General features: G+C 38.2%; 1 protein-coding gene across 1 annotated transcript in view; it reads right to left on the bottom strand.

Annotated features, from left to right (window-relative positions):
• SLC25A21 (solute carrier family 25 member 21) overlaps positions 1 to 17551 on the bottom strand; it is a 537589-nt gene that overhangs the window by 31692 nt on the left and 488346 nt on the right. The window contains exon 8 of the mRNA XM_060098159.1: positions 7429 to 7593. Coding sequence (XP_059954142.1) covers positions 7429 to 7593 — 165 coding nt within the window. The remainder of the gene's footprint in view (positions 1 to 7428; positions 7594 to 17551) is intronic.

Raw genomic sequence — 17551 nt, 5'->3', positions numbered from 1 at the left:
TCATCCCTGTAGGTATACCGGTCCTGACACATCACAGGTGTTTAATAAATGCTGTATCTCTCCTTTATAAAGACATAAGACACAAAGAACCAAGGTCTAAGAAGCAAACTGCAAAGGAGGTAAATACACACACTGGTTAAGCACCCGGTGGCAACCGCAAGGCAAATAATGCAGCTTAGCATTGCCTTCCCCACAGCTGACCATGCTTGTCATGAAAATGATGTGGTGTGTTGAAATTATAGTTGCCTCCTGGTAACTGAACAAGGAGGCAGCTTGAGGTGAGAGTGAACTGCCTTTTTTTTTTTTAAAAAGAAGAAATTTGCATTTTAGATATTGTTAGTCTTAGTGGATCCAAGTCAACTAGGAGTAAATTCAGCTCTCAGTGTGCACCTTTCATTTTCTCTAATCTTGGCTCTCTTTTGTTGTTTTGATCATAAACTTTGACAAAAACATTTTTCCCCTGACATTATGGTATCATGCTGTCTTGTTCCCCAATGAAAATACCTACTATTGGAGCTTAATTAAAAGTTAAATTGTTTCCACTTCACAGCTATCAGTAGAATCTATTACAGTGTTTGTTTTTTCTTCATGTGAGATAATTTGGGGAAATGCTAGGTCCTCACTCCACAGAAGGTCACTAACTAAAATGAGATGGTTTAGTTGATAAGCATTCTTTAAGGAATGTGGAGTGTTCCCAAGATCCTATCCTTGTAGGGCTCTGGGCTCTGGAATGAAATCAAAGTCTTGTTAAAAGCTCAGCATCTAAATGTAGCCATTCAGAAAATAGGCATGAAAATTCCTTTCCCCTTCTAAGATATCTGTTCTTTAAAGGGTTGTGAAATATAAAATAATTTTAAAGGTCTTACCCACTTAGCTCAAATTATAAAATACATACAATGTCAAAATGGGCTAGGATTTAAGCATAACAGTTATCACTTGATTATTTCATATATGTATATATATACGCACACACCCCTCTCTATATCTGTTATTTGTAAGTATCTCTCTACAAATAAATAAATAAATATAGATAGGTAGATAATACCTTCTGAGAGTCACTTATATCACTGAGTGTTATCAGACAAAATGCAGGAAAGTACTAATATATTTTCTTGGGAGCCCAGTAGGATTTTTCTGTTTTTGTGTACTCTATTCCTTGCCTTAATAAAGGCACTGACCCCAAGGAAAACTAACAAACCAGGATCCCAGAACAAAATCCTAAATGTTGAGAAGTCAGGACAAGGACACACTGAGATGCTTTGATGTGGGAGTCGGCAGATGATCAAGAAGAAGTCTTTGAACCATGTTTATTTCATGAGCCTCCACCTCTGGACTTCTATAAATGAAACTTTCCCATGCCCATTTAGTTCCACTTATGTGATACGTTTGTTGGACATGCCCCTCAGTTAAATCATTTAAGGGGAATCAACTGCCTTAAACATGCCTAAAACATTCTGGCCCAGCTACCCGCTGCAGCCTCCACTGCCTCCTGTCCCTGCACCCGTTCACCATACACCAGCTACCCTCGTTCTTTATCTTCTCCGAGGTTCCCCAAGCCTCCTTCTGCTTCTGTGCACTCACACATCCTGTTCTCTCTGGTCTCTGCTCATCCTCTTCATCTTGGCCTGGCTAAGCCTCATCCTTGAGCTCCAGCCTAAACACCTTTTTTAAAGGAAAGCCTTTCCTATATCCCCACCATGCCCTGCTGTGGGTCTAATTAGGGTCTTTGGTTAAAACTTCCCACAGCTTCACAGTTTTCTTTCATGGCACTTATCACGATTCAGTTCCCTGTGTAATGACTTGTTTATTGTCTGTCTCCTCGACTAGACTGTAAACCCCATTAAGGCAGGAGCAGTGCTGACACTTAGCGAGCTGGTGCCCGACCTATGATAGCTGTGCCATGAACACTTCTGGAATGAATGAATAGAAGGCACCCACCAAGAATCTAAAGCCACTTGCACCTCATTTCCATCCACTTGGGTGGTACCTGACTGGAAACTTTTGGCCTGAAGTTTATTTAAGAAAGTGTCTGAACCCCTGTCCCGCTTCCCTCTGCCCTCCCCCATGCCCTCCTCTCCTGAAACACACACACACACACACACACCCCAGGGAGTCTGTGAAAACTGCCAATGAAAGATACCACTTTTTACCGCAGAATCTTGTCACATGTCCCGGAATTTTATAGATAATATATATACTTGTTGTTTTACCCCAGTGGTTACCAGAAAGGAGACTTGTTCTTAATGAAACTTTAATGCTCTTGCCCTTCCCATTACCGGATGATTGGTAAGACTAATGATCAAGTAAGAGAGAATCAGAAAAATAAATGGTCATAAATTAAATCCTACTATGATCTAATTCTACTGAGATTCTTCTTTTCAAAATATAAACAGCTCTGTCTAAGTTCTCCACTGGAACCCAAAGGTGCATTTTTCATTCAGCCCAGTGCACACCTTAGGGAAGGACAGAGCTCTAAATCATGAAACTAACATAACTCCACATTTCTTCTGATAAACTGAAGTGCATCTGGCACCACCCTCAGACTTTCTACAGAATTTACAAAACAAAGATAATATTAAAAATCAAAAGTAAAAGAAAAACATTTGCATTTCTAAAAGGCAATCTTTTATGGATATTACCTTAGGAGAAAATAAAATGTTTGACTTAATACCGTCTGTAGTAAAATGACCACAGGGACAGGTCTAAATGGTTTATTAAGTAAGAAGGATTGAACCTATGAAAAATTGTTCTCTCCTACAATATTTCTAACCCACACATGTGATTTATATCATGGCAGAATTCAACACAAAAGGTCTATTGTTTTTGGCAAAATAACCTGCAAACATGCTTAATTAGGATGCAAAGTGAAAGCACAGTTTAATACTGTTGACAGCCATGAACATTAGACATCAATTTCTACTATTATTATTATTATTTTACTTATGGAAATATAGGAAAAGCAGTAAATATGGAACTAGAAGACAAAGTTATCAAAGAGATGTAACATTTAAATCTTACCGTTCTCATTTGTGTGTCAACATCACAAATAAAATGCTCTGAACACCCTACCTTGGAATGGAAATGAAAGAACTCGGTTTTGCAATCAAAGCTTACCTTCACTGATATTTTAAAAAGATGTCAGCATTTAAGTTAATCAATATCTATTTCTAGAAGGCTTTACTTTAAGAAGTGATGGCCTCTTTTTGGGGAGAAGGGATAATTCTTTATACTGACATTCCATTCCATTTACTGCAAGATGAAAATGAATGCCACCATTAAATGAATTCCATGGTCAGTTAATATTCAAAGAAAATTTTTCTATTGTAACCACTTATTCACCATTCTATAGGAATATTTAGATTCTAAAAATAAGTCTGCAAGAATATAACACAGCCCCATTTTCAAACTGGTAATGCCCAGCTCTTCCAGGGTCATGTCTCATAATCCTTTGTTTCTATGGATCAGAGACTAAGGATGTGAAAAGGGAAGACCAGGTTCCAGGTCTGAATGAGGCAAAAGCAGAATCTGGTTACACTGTCTAGATGTTGTAGCCAGTTCACTTATTTAAATTTTAGTAATCATTTTAAAGTGACAATTTATGTGTGACAAAAGACAAGGTAAGATGTAGAGTTAAAGCATTACATGGTATAGCAGAAAGAGTTCTGGCCTCTGGTTCTTTCCTTCCCACTGCTGTATACCTGCAGATAAATTATGTCAGTAACTTTCAGTTTGGGCCTTTACTTCCTGTTTTTCTTTCCTTATCTGAAAATGACAGTTACTGTGACAAGGATCAGGCAAAATCATGAAGTCTACAAAAATGGTTTTAATAGTACAAAATGGCACAGAAGGTCAGGATATTTCTGTGAAGCTTGAAAAATGTAAGTACCAGAGATTACCAATCTGAAGAGTTAAAGTTAAAAACTTCAGGGTGGGTATCTGACCTGAGTTATCTGAACTTACTGTTTCAAGTTCTTACTTTACCTCTGTAGACATAGTCTTAGAGTTAAGTAAAGTGTTAAAAAGTTAACTAGGTAGTCTATTTTATAAGATTCTATTAAAATTTTCACGGATTTATTTCCTATTATAAAATTAATACATGCTTGTTGTAGAAGCTTCCAACAGCTCAGGATGCTGTAAAGAAAAAGTACTTTCCCTCCACTGCTCCCTGCTTTTTCCTGCTCTCCCCACTGCTCCACACAAACACACACGCATAGGACTCTCCATTTCCACTTCTCAGACATGATCATTATGGACAGTTTCTTGTAAAATTAAATACTTTGAAAATGGAAAACGCTGGTAGACAATTTATCAATTTAAAAAATGTTAAATTAAAGAAAAATCTAGAATTATCCCATGCCAGTCAGAGTTGTTGAAATCTCAAATTCCCTTGGGACAACAGAATGACCAATTGCTGGGTGAGGGAATTGAAACAATAACCCTGTAAACAAACTGTCTGGAGCGTATGGCTAGAGCCAGCCTAGAGCAAAGATGGAAAAAAGTCTTCAAGGAACACCACCTCCTCCTCGTGGTTAACAACTTGATGACGTTCTTCAACATGTTTTAATGATTATCATATCTTCCTCTTCACAAAGGACTGATTTATTATGGTTTAAATTTAAAGAATACTGGTTTCCCAGTTTTGAATCAGGCTTAGATTACAGAACACATAAGATCAATGACTTTCTTCTAGGCAAAAAACCCCTGAAAGCAAAACCCACAACTAACCCCACAGCGTTCATTTAAGTGCAGAAGGAACAGTCCTGGGGAAAAGTTCTTCACACAGTTTAGACGCTAACTGCTTCCACCACCCTCCGTGCCATCTCTACTCCTCCTCCCATACCTGTCATTAGCACCTCCACACTTAACACTTCCACGGCACCTTAAATGCACAAACAACTTCATGTGTTATTTATCTTAATCCTCAAAACCATTTTGTCAGGTAGAAAGGACAATCTTAGCATTTCAATTTACAGATTAAAAACACTGAAGCTCAGAGCAGTAAAGTGATTGGCCCATGATCATTCCCCAGTAAAAGTATGTTCGCCCGGGTACACTACTGCTGTCTAGATGTCTATCTCCATTTCAGAGCTCTCCTCTCAAGATCCCACGTGCAATCACTGATTCAACATCTGCACTTCAGAGTCCAAATGTGGTTAAACTCAGTTTTCCAGGCTCAGCCCATAATATTCTCCCCCAAACTTGTTCATTCTCAACGAATGGCACCATTATCCTTTCAGTTGTTCAAGCCCCAAACCTAGATACCATCCCTCCCCACTACCCCTTTTATCAACATGCATGTAGACTCGATCACCACATCCTATAGATTTTGTCTTCTCAACATTTCTCAAATCTGTCCACTTCTCCTTGTCTTCACCATGAACACTGTAGTCCAAGACCCCAGCATTGCACATAACAATCATTTCCATGTTACACTCTGTCTTTTGCACACCACCCCCATTCCACCCATTCTCCACGCTGCAGCCAGAATGATCAGGTAATTCCTCGGCTTAAAATCTTTTGTTGGCTTCCCAGTGCTCTTCAGATAAACAGAAGAATCCTTAGTGTGGCCTATAAGGGCCAATATAATCTGACCCTTGTAAGCTGGCAAGATAAGTGAGCTCTTTCCATAATTTCAGAATACTATGATGTCTTTTAAGTAATAAATAAATATTTAAGCTTCTTTTTTTTCATAATGCATAACATTTAAAACTTAAGTGTATTGATTAATTGTAGAATGAAGTTTGCATTCGTGGATTTTTTTAAGCATTAGTAACACGATCATATATAAATCTTATTGATCTTTCTGAAATTCTTCTTTAAATATAACCAAGTTCATATTATTGTAATAACGTATGCATTAAAATACATGCACAAATATATATAATAAAATATATATTATTTATATGATATTTGTAAATTATATCATTCATTTCATTGTGTGTAATTTCTATCTGCTGCAAGCCTTTGGATAGCTAGAGAAATAGAGGCATGGACATTTCTCCCACGTTGTATAAATCACTCATCTCAGAGTTTAAAAAACATCAGCTTCATGGGTGTGTGACTTGTGCAGTTGCCCAGAGCCTGCACTTAGAGGAGCCCCATGCTTGGTTTATTGCTCTACAGTTGCTGTCTTGAAATTCTTAATTTTTGAACATTTTCATTTCGCCCAGGGCTCCAAAGATTATTAAACTGTTCCTGCTAAAAACATTTTTTTAATGTATGTAGAGTTGAACTCTGTCATGCCATCCACGACCAAAGTGTTTATTGTACTCTACTTCTGTATTTCAAGAACCCAACAGGAGAAGAGCTCTGAGGACCACCAGAGTCAGAATTGTCAGTCAGTGGGGGGATCTATGTATTCTGTGGCCATTCATAGATTTCAGACCAACAAAACATGAGGTTATACTCAAAAAGTGAGGTTTCTAAATAGAGTGAAACCTGGTTAACAATTTTGGCGAGTGAGGCAATGTCAACAGATGGTTAAATAGGGAACATGCCTTGGATTTAGCTGTTACTTGAGATAAGTACTGGCCTAGGTTACAGGGGATAGCTGGAAAAAGGCAACTGTAACCAACATTACCTTATAGAATCAGGTGATAGCCATATTAGAAATATTTTTATTCTTTATAAAAAGTTCTTCAATACTTTTGTACTAAGCAAAATGAAGAACTGAATCCCTGTGGGAAACTGCCTGCATGTGAAAAATGTTTCCCCAGCTGGTGCTTTCAGAATTGCAATTTTGATTGCAGGCAAGCAGTATGATGGTGGGAGAAAATTCTGTGATGCTCTAGTAAAAGATGTTCATTTTAAAACATCATGTGTTACTTTTATCTTGTCAAAGTTGAAAGGCTGCTGACATCTGTAAGTTACCATTAAAAATTATTATTATTATTTTATATCAAAAGTGAATGATCCTAGAAGAGTTGATTTACTACTTATCCTAATTAACTTAGGTGAATTTAAAAATTACTATCTGGGTAAAATTTAAATTTTAGGCTGATAATTTTCCCTCATGAACTCAAAATTTATTTACACTATGAAAATTTCAACTTTCTTGAGAAAGTTATGCTTCTGAGATAAAAATTAAGTAATAACAGTTTCTAGAAATTTCTATTAGTGATAAATGTGAAGCATTCAGGTGTAATGGTGCACTCTTCAAGAAGATGAGTTTTGGTGTCAGTCTTGGGTTCAAGGCTCTGCTTTGCTCTTTATTATGTGACTCTGAGCAATTTACTTTATCTTTCTAAGCCTTTGTTTCTGAATTCAAAATAGGGATCACAACGCTCAATAAACAAGGCTGATGTGGGGATCAACTTAGATAAGAGACATAAGAGTTCAGCACAGTGACTTGGAAGGATAAATACTCTACAAATGCAACTATCATCGATAGGATTTTTCCTCTAGGATTTTAATCTATTAAACAGTTACCTTATTGACAGGAATAATGTTTTTGACATTGTAGTAGAAGCCGAAATAAACCATGTTGAAAACTCCGTGACGTCCCAAAGTTGCTGTAAATCCTTTGTTGAGGCCCTGGAGTCCCAAGCCTTCCTTCTTAATGATGTGTCTTGCATAACTCATGGTGGATGGTTGCTGCACGAGAGAGAAGAAAGGTCATCTTTGGGACTGTGAAACAGAATAAATTACTGTTTTAACTTCCCTTCAAGCCCAAAATTATTAGGGACTTATTTTTCCCCAAAGATGAATAATCATGCCTAGATTCATGCTTTTTAAAATTAGGAAACCCCCAAAGTAAACAAAATTACATGCATAACAACAGGCCTTAAAGGGAAGATTGTTGGCAAAGAAAAAATATCTTTGATGGAATTAGTGAAACTAATGTCATATAATAACTAACATCATTTTCAACATGTCAATAGTTGCATCCAATCCTGGATCATGCACACTAATAGAGGGGATTAACCATATAGATAAACTAGTAATCCATACTGGTAATCCATAACTGCATAATCCAGAAGGAATGTATATTTGGCTCCTGAATATTTACCTTTCTAATTATGTTTTTCTAAAGTGAATGTTACAATTAGTCCCGATTCCATTGCCTCAATAGTTTAAACTGGCGTTAGGTTAGAAATCGGCTGTGGATAAATAGCAGTTGATTGTAGACTTCCTCAAGAAAGTGGGCAATCAGTGTGTGTAACACTTGCTATGATAAATGATAAATCAATGGTGTTGAGAGTACTGGGTTACCTTTAATTTATTTCTTTCCAGCCCTTTGATTGATTACCCAAGGTTGAAATACCTTGACTGCTGGAATCCAGTCAGTTCTACTTTTGGAACTTGCTAAAGAAATCACTGTAGTTTGCCCTGAGTTTTATAATTCATTACAGTACAATTACAACAATACATGTGGGTTTTTAAATAAGGTTGAGTGACTGTTTCCTTTTTGGAGGTACAGCACAAAGGATCTCTCTCCCTCTTAAAATTTGAATACTGAATAGTAAATAAGGGGAAACGTTCAGCATTTAATTTTTTTCCCATAAGGCAAGCACTGACATGACGCTTGTTTGAAATATCACTGGAGAAGGTTGCTGGAGTGATCATGGCAGTCTGATGCACTCACTGACTAAAAGTGTTTTCTTATCATGTGCAATTAAGGCTGTGTCAGCAGAACAGAACAAATCCAATCAAGGCTTTTCATCCAACTTTGTAGCCACGTAATTAACCTGATACATTTAAATGAGCTTGTTTAGAGAGTAAACCCTATAGCTTTTACTGATAAATGTTTTAAAAACTCTAGCTACAATTCTACACTCAAATTCATCTTTTCATTTAAGAGGATTAATTACAATAAATTACATTAATCCCAAGAAAACCCTTTTTTTGTGACATGAAAAAAACACATGGGAACGTACCTTAAAACCATAAAAGACATGTCATATTGGAAAACCAAAAATTCTCAGAAGGTTAAAGTTCACTCTCTCTGCTACAAAATGGGATTTTTTTGTTTCTGTTATGGCACATTGACTATTAACCCCAGTTATTTATTTTGGTTTTCAAAAGAGACTTGAGGACAAGTTGAGCAGAAGTTCATTTCTGTTGGAAAGACTCTGAAAGTGCTGAGCAAACTCCTAGGCACTGCTCTTTTGTTGTGAGGAAGGCAGCCTAGAAGGCAAAGCAAGGAAAGGAGGCAGCTCTCCTGGGGATGAAAGAAACTAGGCTGCCTGGGTCCAGACTGACCAACACCAGTCCTCCCTGCTTCTAGCCCAAGCTTTCTCTCCATCCTCACCCACTCTGAAGCCCTGAGGGCAGGAGAGATGGGGAGGTCAGAGGCCATCTAGATTCTTCAGCAACAGAGGAACCAATGACTTTGAATGAAAGTGCAGATTAGCATGGCTTTCCCTAAATAAAACAGGTATAAAGATGTGTCTATCATTTAAAAATCTAGTGTGCTAAATCATCAAAATTTAAAGAGAGGACTTCTATTACATCTTTTTTAAAATGAATTTTTATTGGAGTACAGATGATTTACAATGTCGTGTTAGTTTCTGCTGTACAGCAAAGTGAATCAGTTATACATATACATATATCCCCTCTTTTTTAGATTCTTTTCCCATATAGGTCATTACAGAGTATTGAGTAGAGTTCCCTGTGCTATACAGTAGGTTCTTATTAGTTATCTATTTTATATATAGTAGTGTGTATATGTCAATGCAAATAGCATTTACTGATGGCCCATTGCCTAATTTCTACCAGCTTGGATGTTAGGTAGGTACGAAGAAATGTAACACATGGATTTTTGACTCAAGTGCCTTGTTGAGTTTGAACTCAGCTGTGAATAATTAAGCAAATCAGGGGGTAGTACAGTAGTTAGAAATAGGGGGTCAGAGCCAGAGAGTCCCAAGCTTTGAATCCCAGCAATACCACTTGCTAGCTTAAGCGGGTATTTTATCCTCTGATTTATCCTCACTTTACTCATCTGTAAAATAAGGATAATAACAGAATCTTCCTCATAGGATTGTTGTTGTGATGATAAATAAGTCATTGAACTTTGCCCTCTGTAAGCATTTACTATACATTAGCTGTTAATAATAATGGCAATTATGATGATAATAAAACTAGTTTTAATAGTAAAATAACAGGTAATTTCTTTGGTAGTTGAAGGCAATGACAATCAAAAGGTGGAGGCTGATTTGAGGGGGAGGAAGGACATGAATAACTAGCCTCTTCCTGCTCATTCCTTTTGGCTGTGGTTTCCTTTTCCCAGAGCCCTGGACCCTTGCGACATGATCCTTCCTACAGAAATGCATCCAGAGTGCAAGATCATAGGTCTGCTTTTTCTGGGAGCCAACCATATCCAACTCCTGGGCTAGAGATCTCCTAGGTCATCACCCCAGGGCTTTCCTCTCAGGAGCAGTAGATCCTGTAAAATGGTCTCTTCCCTACTGCTTGGTAAACATCCTCGGTAAGAACTCTTCACTTGACGGGTCTATGGACTGTAGAAGCAAGGCCACCATGTGGGAGCAAAGGTTGGGAAAGGAAAAGCACACTAACCAGGCCTCCACCTGACACAGTTTATTTATACCCTAGAGAGCATATACATGCATGTTACCAGGTACCTGAGACACAGGAAGTGCTCATCAATGTTAGTCATTATCATAGATACTTGGTACTTTACATACATCTTCTTACTTAATCCTCTGAACAAGTGTGTGGGATGGGTATTATCTTTATCCCCATTTGACAGATGAGGAAACTAAAGTTAAGTTACTTGCTCAATATCACAGAGTTAGTGGAAGTTCCAGAGCTCAAACTGAGGCCCCTCAGACTCCAAGTTCATACTTTTATACTCTGCATGGTTCTGCCATCCTATCATATCTGATTGCCTCTCTCAACAACCTGTAATGTGGACAGCAGGTATATTATCCTCATTTTACAGGTGAGGAAACCAAGGATTAAGTAATATTCTTAGGGGAAAAGTACTGGAAAATGGCTTAAGCAGAATTCTACATCTCATCCAGTGGTGCTCTCATGCTTGTTGACTCATTCTTGTTATACACATGCTGTAAGATTTTCAGAGTTTGATAATCCAACTGATACAGGTAACAGATAAATACAAATATATTTTTCTGGTAACTTGGGGCCTTGAGACAAAGAAAAACCTAAATTCTAATTCCTGTAAGAATTAGAAGTGTCCTTTTTGCTTCATTCAGAGACATTGTATCACACACATGTAAGCAAATATTTAATTAGAAAGGCAAAACATGACTTCCACTAGGAAAATACAGAATCATTTTGACTAGATCTCTGTAAACACAAGTTTTACTAAACTTATTTGATTACTGGTCTTCCATTTCAAAACGAAATGGTGACTGATTAGCATCATCAGCCAAATGATTCCAATACTATCCAACCCAGCAGGTCACCCACAAATTCAGTTTCCTTTCAATATTTAGATTCACTCCAATTTTCATATTTACTTACCAGCTATGGGCCAAATTGCATTCTAACTTTCCTAGATATACCTTTCATTGACTGCACCAGAGCTGCAAGCATGGAAGAATAAGTGGGTTGGAATGGAGCTAATATTGTGATATCACACTGCTCTCCATGTTGATTTAGAAAAATCTTCAGTTCACTGGTACCTGCCAGAAGTATTTCCATTGGAAGGAACTCAAAGTCTACTTTAACTCTGATGTCAGCTATTGCCAATTGTTAATTCTGGGAACTCCATGTTCTTTTATGCATTTATTTATTCAACAAACACCTATTGAGCCCTACTAGGTGCCATGCACTGTGTTAACTATCTAGTACGGTACTTTGTTCATATTCGAGAAACATAAAAATACTTTTGCTTTGCTTTTTATTTGGAGAGGTATACTGAAAAATTTTATATCTACCCATGAGAATATTCTATAATGTTTATGAAACATGAAATCAAATTTCTGTAATTGATGAAGCCACTATGGAAAACAGTATGGACGTTCCTCAAAAAACTAAAAATAGAACTACCATATGACCCAGCAATTCCACTCCTGGGCATATATCCAAAAAAAATGAAAAAAAAAATTTAAAAGATACATGCACTCTAATGTTCATAGCAGCACTATTTATAATAGCCAAGATATGGAAGCAATCCGTGTCCATCAACAGACTAATGGATAAAGAAGATGTGGTATACAATGAGAAATCACCTCACGCCTGTCAGAATGGCTAACATCAAAAAACCCCACAAATAACAAATGTTGGAGAGGATGTGGAGAAAAAGGAACACTCATAAACTGTTGGTGGGAATATAAATTGGTGCAGCCACTATGGAAAACAATATGGATATTTCTCAAAAAACTAAAAATTGAACTACCATATGACCTAGCAATTCCACAGCTGAGTATATATCTGAGAAAAACTAAAACACTAATTCGAACAGATACATGCACCCCATGTACATAGCAGCATTACTTAGAATTGCCAAGATATGGAAGCAACCTAAGTGTCCATCACCAGATGAATGCATAAAGAAGATGTGGTGTATATATACAATGGAATAATACTCATCCATAAAAAAGAATGAAAACTGATATCACTTATATGTGAAATCTAAAAAATAAAGCAAAATAGTGAATATAGCAAAAAAGAAACAGACTTGTACAGAGGACAATCTAGTGGTTATCAGTGGGGAGAGGGAAGGAGGGAGGGGCAAGATAGAGGTAGGGGATTAAGAAGTACAAGCTATTATGTATAAGGATATACTGTACAACATAGGGAATATAGTCAATGTTTTATAATAATTATAAATGGAGTATAACCTTTAAAAATTGTGAATCACTATGTTTTATACCTGTACTTTATATTGTACATCAACTATACCTCAATTTTTAAAGAATGATGTGCTATATATACACAATGGAATATTACTCAGCCGTAAAAAAGAATGACATTCTGCCATTTGCAGCCACGTGGATGGACCTAGAAATCATCATGCTTAGTGAAATAAGTCAGACAGAGAAAGATAAATACTGTATGATATTACTTGTATGTGGAATTTAAAAAATAATACAAATGTATGTGTATAACAAAACAGAAACAGATTCACAGATATAGGGAACAAACAAGTGGGTACCAGTGGGGAGAGGGAAGGGGGAGGGGTGCGTTAGGGGTATGGGATTAAGAGATACAAACTACTGTGTATAAAATACATAAGCAGCAAGGATATACTGTACAGTACAGGGAATTATAGCCATTATCTTGTAATAACTTTTAATGGAATATAAACTGTAAAAATACTAAATCTCTATGCTGCCTACCTAAAACATAATATTATAAATCAACACACTTCAATAAAAAATTCTTTTAAAAATTAAAAGTCCTTAAGAGGCTTAAATAAAAGAGAAGATCCATTGTCTACACAATGCTCCCAGGCACCACTCTGGGACACTGATTCCTTACTCTCTGAGAGCCCAGAATTACCAACAAATCACAGAGATGGCTTATGGCAGCCTCAGCTATTTTTTCTGGAGTTCTTCCATCCAACTACTGACCATAGCTGGCTCTGATTACCTTGTGAGATCATGGACAGAGGTTTTAGGCATTGTTCCTTGGGTAAATAGCTATCAGAGCATGGCCAGTAGGCACAAGCGTGGGGTGTGTGTCAGTGGATTTCCTCCCTCTGTAAAGCGAGAGAAGAGCTCTAGGCACACCATGTCCAAAGACAGCACGCTCCACATGCGTCCCTTTACTTGCTTCCCATGGCAAGGGGAACTCGGGTGCATTTTAGAGCCAATGGAATAAGGTGTTGCACTGGATTTCATCACATGACTGGAAAGCAAACCGGATGAGACCTTTATACAGTGAAGTGAGTGTCCATATCTGGGCCTTAAGAAAAATACTGCTTTGTTAAGAGGATATCCAGTTGCTACACTTAGGAAGGAAAATACCCTTGCTCATTAGGAGATAGATCACTTAAGCTCTTCATTCCTCGAAGTCCTGAAGCATTTTCATAAATCTGAAAAAAGAAAAAAACTTTTCCTTTTATTTGAGAACAAAATGTAAGTGAAAGAAGAGGAATCGGGCTCAAAATTCCACAGTTACACATCTCTTTCAGCTTAGGTATTTCACTAATTTGTCGTTGCAGTTTATTTTACTAAGGCATGATTAGGGACAAAAAGACATCCAAAATATAATTATATTCTTTCTAGAATTTACATTTGATGAGCAGGCCTATTTTTAAACAATCTGTGAGTGGAAAGTAATTTGCTTTAAACAAACTCTTCCAGATGCTGAGCCACAAAGCTATGTCAACACCAAGTTGCTGTCCAATAACCGCCTGGAGGAACACGGGGCCTCAGGGTGACAGGACGAGACGCTGACCCTGTGCTTTGCCCCCGCACTGCTGGCAGAGCAGGAGGGAAGGTGACTGCGCTGTGGACACAGGGGTGACTACTCAGAGGGGGCTGGCAACATGGAAGGAGCCTTTGCTTCTTCATGGTTCCAGAAACACAACGATTTTCCCTTAAGCGTCTTCATTACCCACTTTTCTTTATCCCAGTGAAAACAGTGTGGTTTCTATAAAGAGACCTCTACGTTAATGCTCAGTTCCTTAGAGCTAATAACTGTATTAGGTTTTATTTCCCCTATCCATAACATAGAGATAGAGCCACTGACCTTATAGGGATAATGGGAGAATTAGGTATCAGGTGCGCGTGAGCACTGTAAAAGGTAGAAGGAGACAAAGCAGTTACCAAAGCGAAGCGATTGCAGGGCGGTAGTGGAAGCAATCACCAATTATTTTTTCTTTACATAGCCCTGTATTACCTGATCTGTGAAAACAATTATTTTGTAATTTACAAAAACTGTATAACTTTAAAAAAGCAAATAAAGGAAAAAACATGTAAGGCATCTTGCACAGTATCTGACCTATAGTGGATGTTCTGTAAATGGTAGCTATTATCATTACTTCAAAGTCTCAATTCTGAAAGCAAAAATCTAGGGTTTCTGGCACAGCTGAGTGGAAGACTGAAGTCTATTTTCTGTAAATGATAATAGAGAGGCGACTTGGCTGCTGCCTTAGGTACTGTTGAAAGATAACTATAGGAATGGATTCATACACATAATTCACTTTTCTGCCTACAAGAATCACAGACTGGAAAGAAATAATTTAGGTACTGAACAGCTTCCTGGCAGGATTTCACATGGTAATGCAGGAAAAATTTGAACTTAACTCAGTACGTCATCATGAATGTTGACATGCCCTTGAAGCTAGCTTCTCACACGTTCTGAAAACAGAGCCACACATTCACTCCCTATTATATAACTCAACTTCTCTTCTTCTGGAAAGAGAGGATCGCAAAGTACCGTCATATTTACTTTGTGTTGTCTCTACATAATATAACTAAATTTAAGCATTTTTTAATTGCCTATGGAGAAAATAATCACTAAGCTTTGTGATACTGTACATAATCTAACTGGTCTCTATTAGATTATTAAGCTCCCAGGATAGAGTGTGTAGAGCTATATTTAGTGGTGTTATCCAAAACGAGAATCAAACCCTGAACTAATTTTTAAAAAATTCCTATCTTTAAAGATTCTACCATCGATGATACATTTGCTATCAGTTCATTGATCCTTAAGTTTTAATCATAGAGCATAGGTGGGAGACTATTCCCTTCTTGGGCTGAACATCTTTAAAGATTAAATAGAGGTGAAACAGGCTTTTGCAATTTCCTAAAGGTTTAGTTTCATATTTGGGGGTGAGAATGATTATGTTCATATGTAACATGGATAAAAATGACAGAGTAGAAGGATAACCTGTGCCCCATCCACACATCAGAGGCAAATCCTATAGACCTCAAGGGAAGGAAAACATAAGCTGTTAGCCAAATAATAACTTTTGAAGTAGATTTCAAAGTGGAGAGAAAAACTGGGAAACAATTCATACAAGATTTTGCTCCTGGAGAGAAATTCACATTTTCCAGGCTAGCAGAGAGCATGCCAGCAAAACACCACTTGGCTTAGCATAATTGATAGGGGACTTCTCATTCTTATAAGTGTACAGAAAAAAAACGATGCACCTAGTTAGAAGGGAGCAGGGTCTTATAAGGACGACAAGTTACAAAGTCACACTTTTGGCAAGACCGGGTACACACACCATCTCCAATGGAGAAATCCTTGGGCAAGCCTAGTCCTAAGCCAAAGAGACTACAAACCAGAACAACACTTTGCTTGGGTTTAGTTTGAAGGATGGGGGGAAATTTGGATCTATCCTGATTTTATCTGAACATGTTTTTATACCCACTGAACCAAACCAGAGCATGACAAAGCTGTGATTACTTTGCTCCCCACAGAAGGTCAAGCGTATTTAAATTAGAGACCGGTTTTCTTTATTCACTGTGAATTTTAAGATGCTGGCCAAGATTCTGGTATTGGAATTGAAGGAAGCGTGGCAGGGATTATAGTCTTTGACTGATATGGTGGTAATTTTAAAAGTGGAGGCAAGACAAGTACACCTATTGAAATACTTTATACAGAAGCTGGAAGGGTATAAGGGAAATATCAATAACCAAATTAACCACAATTTCCTTTACATTTCTAGCATAGTTTAGGGCTAACTCGGAGGGAAGGCATATTTTATGGATAACATACCTCTGACTGGCTAGAAAATCAGTCCTAGACCACAGAGGGGAGAACACAGGCAGCTGGAGCCAGCAGCGTACCTGCCATTCCTAGGAAATCCTGTCAGAAATTTCACTGAGGGCCCCAAGAACATAGCACACACAGCCTCTGCTCTCAGCCAGTACTGCCCTTGGATCCCAGCTAGAGGGGCGCCTTTCCTGGACCCCATGCTTCAGAGGGCCCCATTCTGGCCCTTTGCCAGCCATTCCCTCCCCACAGGGCCAAATGGACATCTACCTACATTCCACAACCTCCTTCTAGACCATGCTCTGTGCACCTGGGACCATGGCAGTCCTTTTGTTCCATCTTTATCACTCTACCACCGCCTCCAAGACTTTAAGTGTAATATTAAGAGTCTTTTTTTTTTTTTTTTTTTTGCGGTACGCGGGCCTCTCACTGTTGTGGCCTCTCCCGTTGCGGAGCACAGGCTCCGGACGCGCAGGCTCAGCAGCCATGGCTCACGGGCCCAGCTGCTCCGCGGCATGTGGGATCTTCCCGGACTGGGGCACGAACCCGTGTCCCCTGCATCGGCAGGCGGACTCTCAACCACTGCACCACCAGGGAAGCCCCTTAAGAGTCATATTGACTACTGTTACCCTAGGCTGTCTTCCACTACATAACTTCCTTAACTTCCACTACATACTTCCCATAACTTCTTGGGAAATTTTCATGTTTAAAGGACCACGCAGACTTACCTCCTCAGGCTGACGAAATAGGAAAATCCACAATTACTTTGTATGAATCCGTGGTGGTTCAAATCTAAGGCAGGAAGGTAGAAAGGCTGAGCCACAGACCTGTGGCCTGAGAAACTCATACTATTGGCAGAGCAGCAAGAGTTATCTCCCTGCAAAATAAGCCTCTGGGGAAACTGCTCTGCTTTTCGTAAAGGTGTTGTTAAGCCATCTGGCCATTCTGCATGCAG

This window comes from Mesoplodon densirostris, chromosome 4 (genome assembly GCF_025265405.1).
Source record: "Mesoplodon densirostris isolate mMesDen1 chromosome 4, mMesDen1 primary haplotype, whole genome shotgun sequence".
Classification (NCBI taxonomy): Eukaryota; Metazoa; Chordata; class Mammalia; order Artiodactyla; family Ziphiidae; genus Mesoplodon; species Mesoplodon densirostris.
Note: the sequence above shows the minus strand (reverse complement) of the source record. Positions and strands in the feature narration are given on the sequence as shown.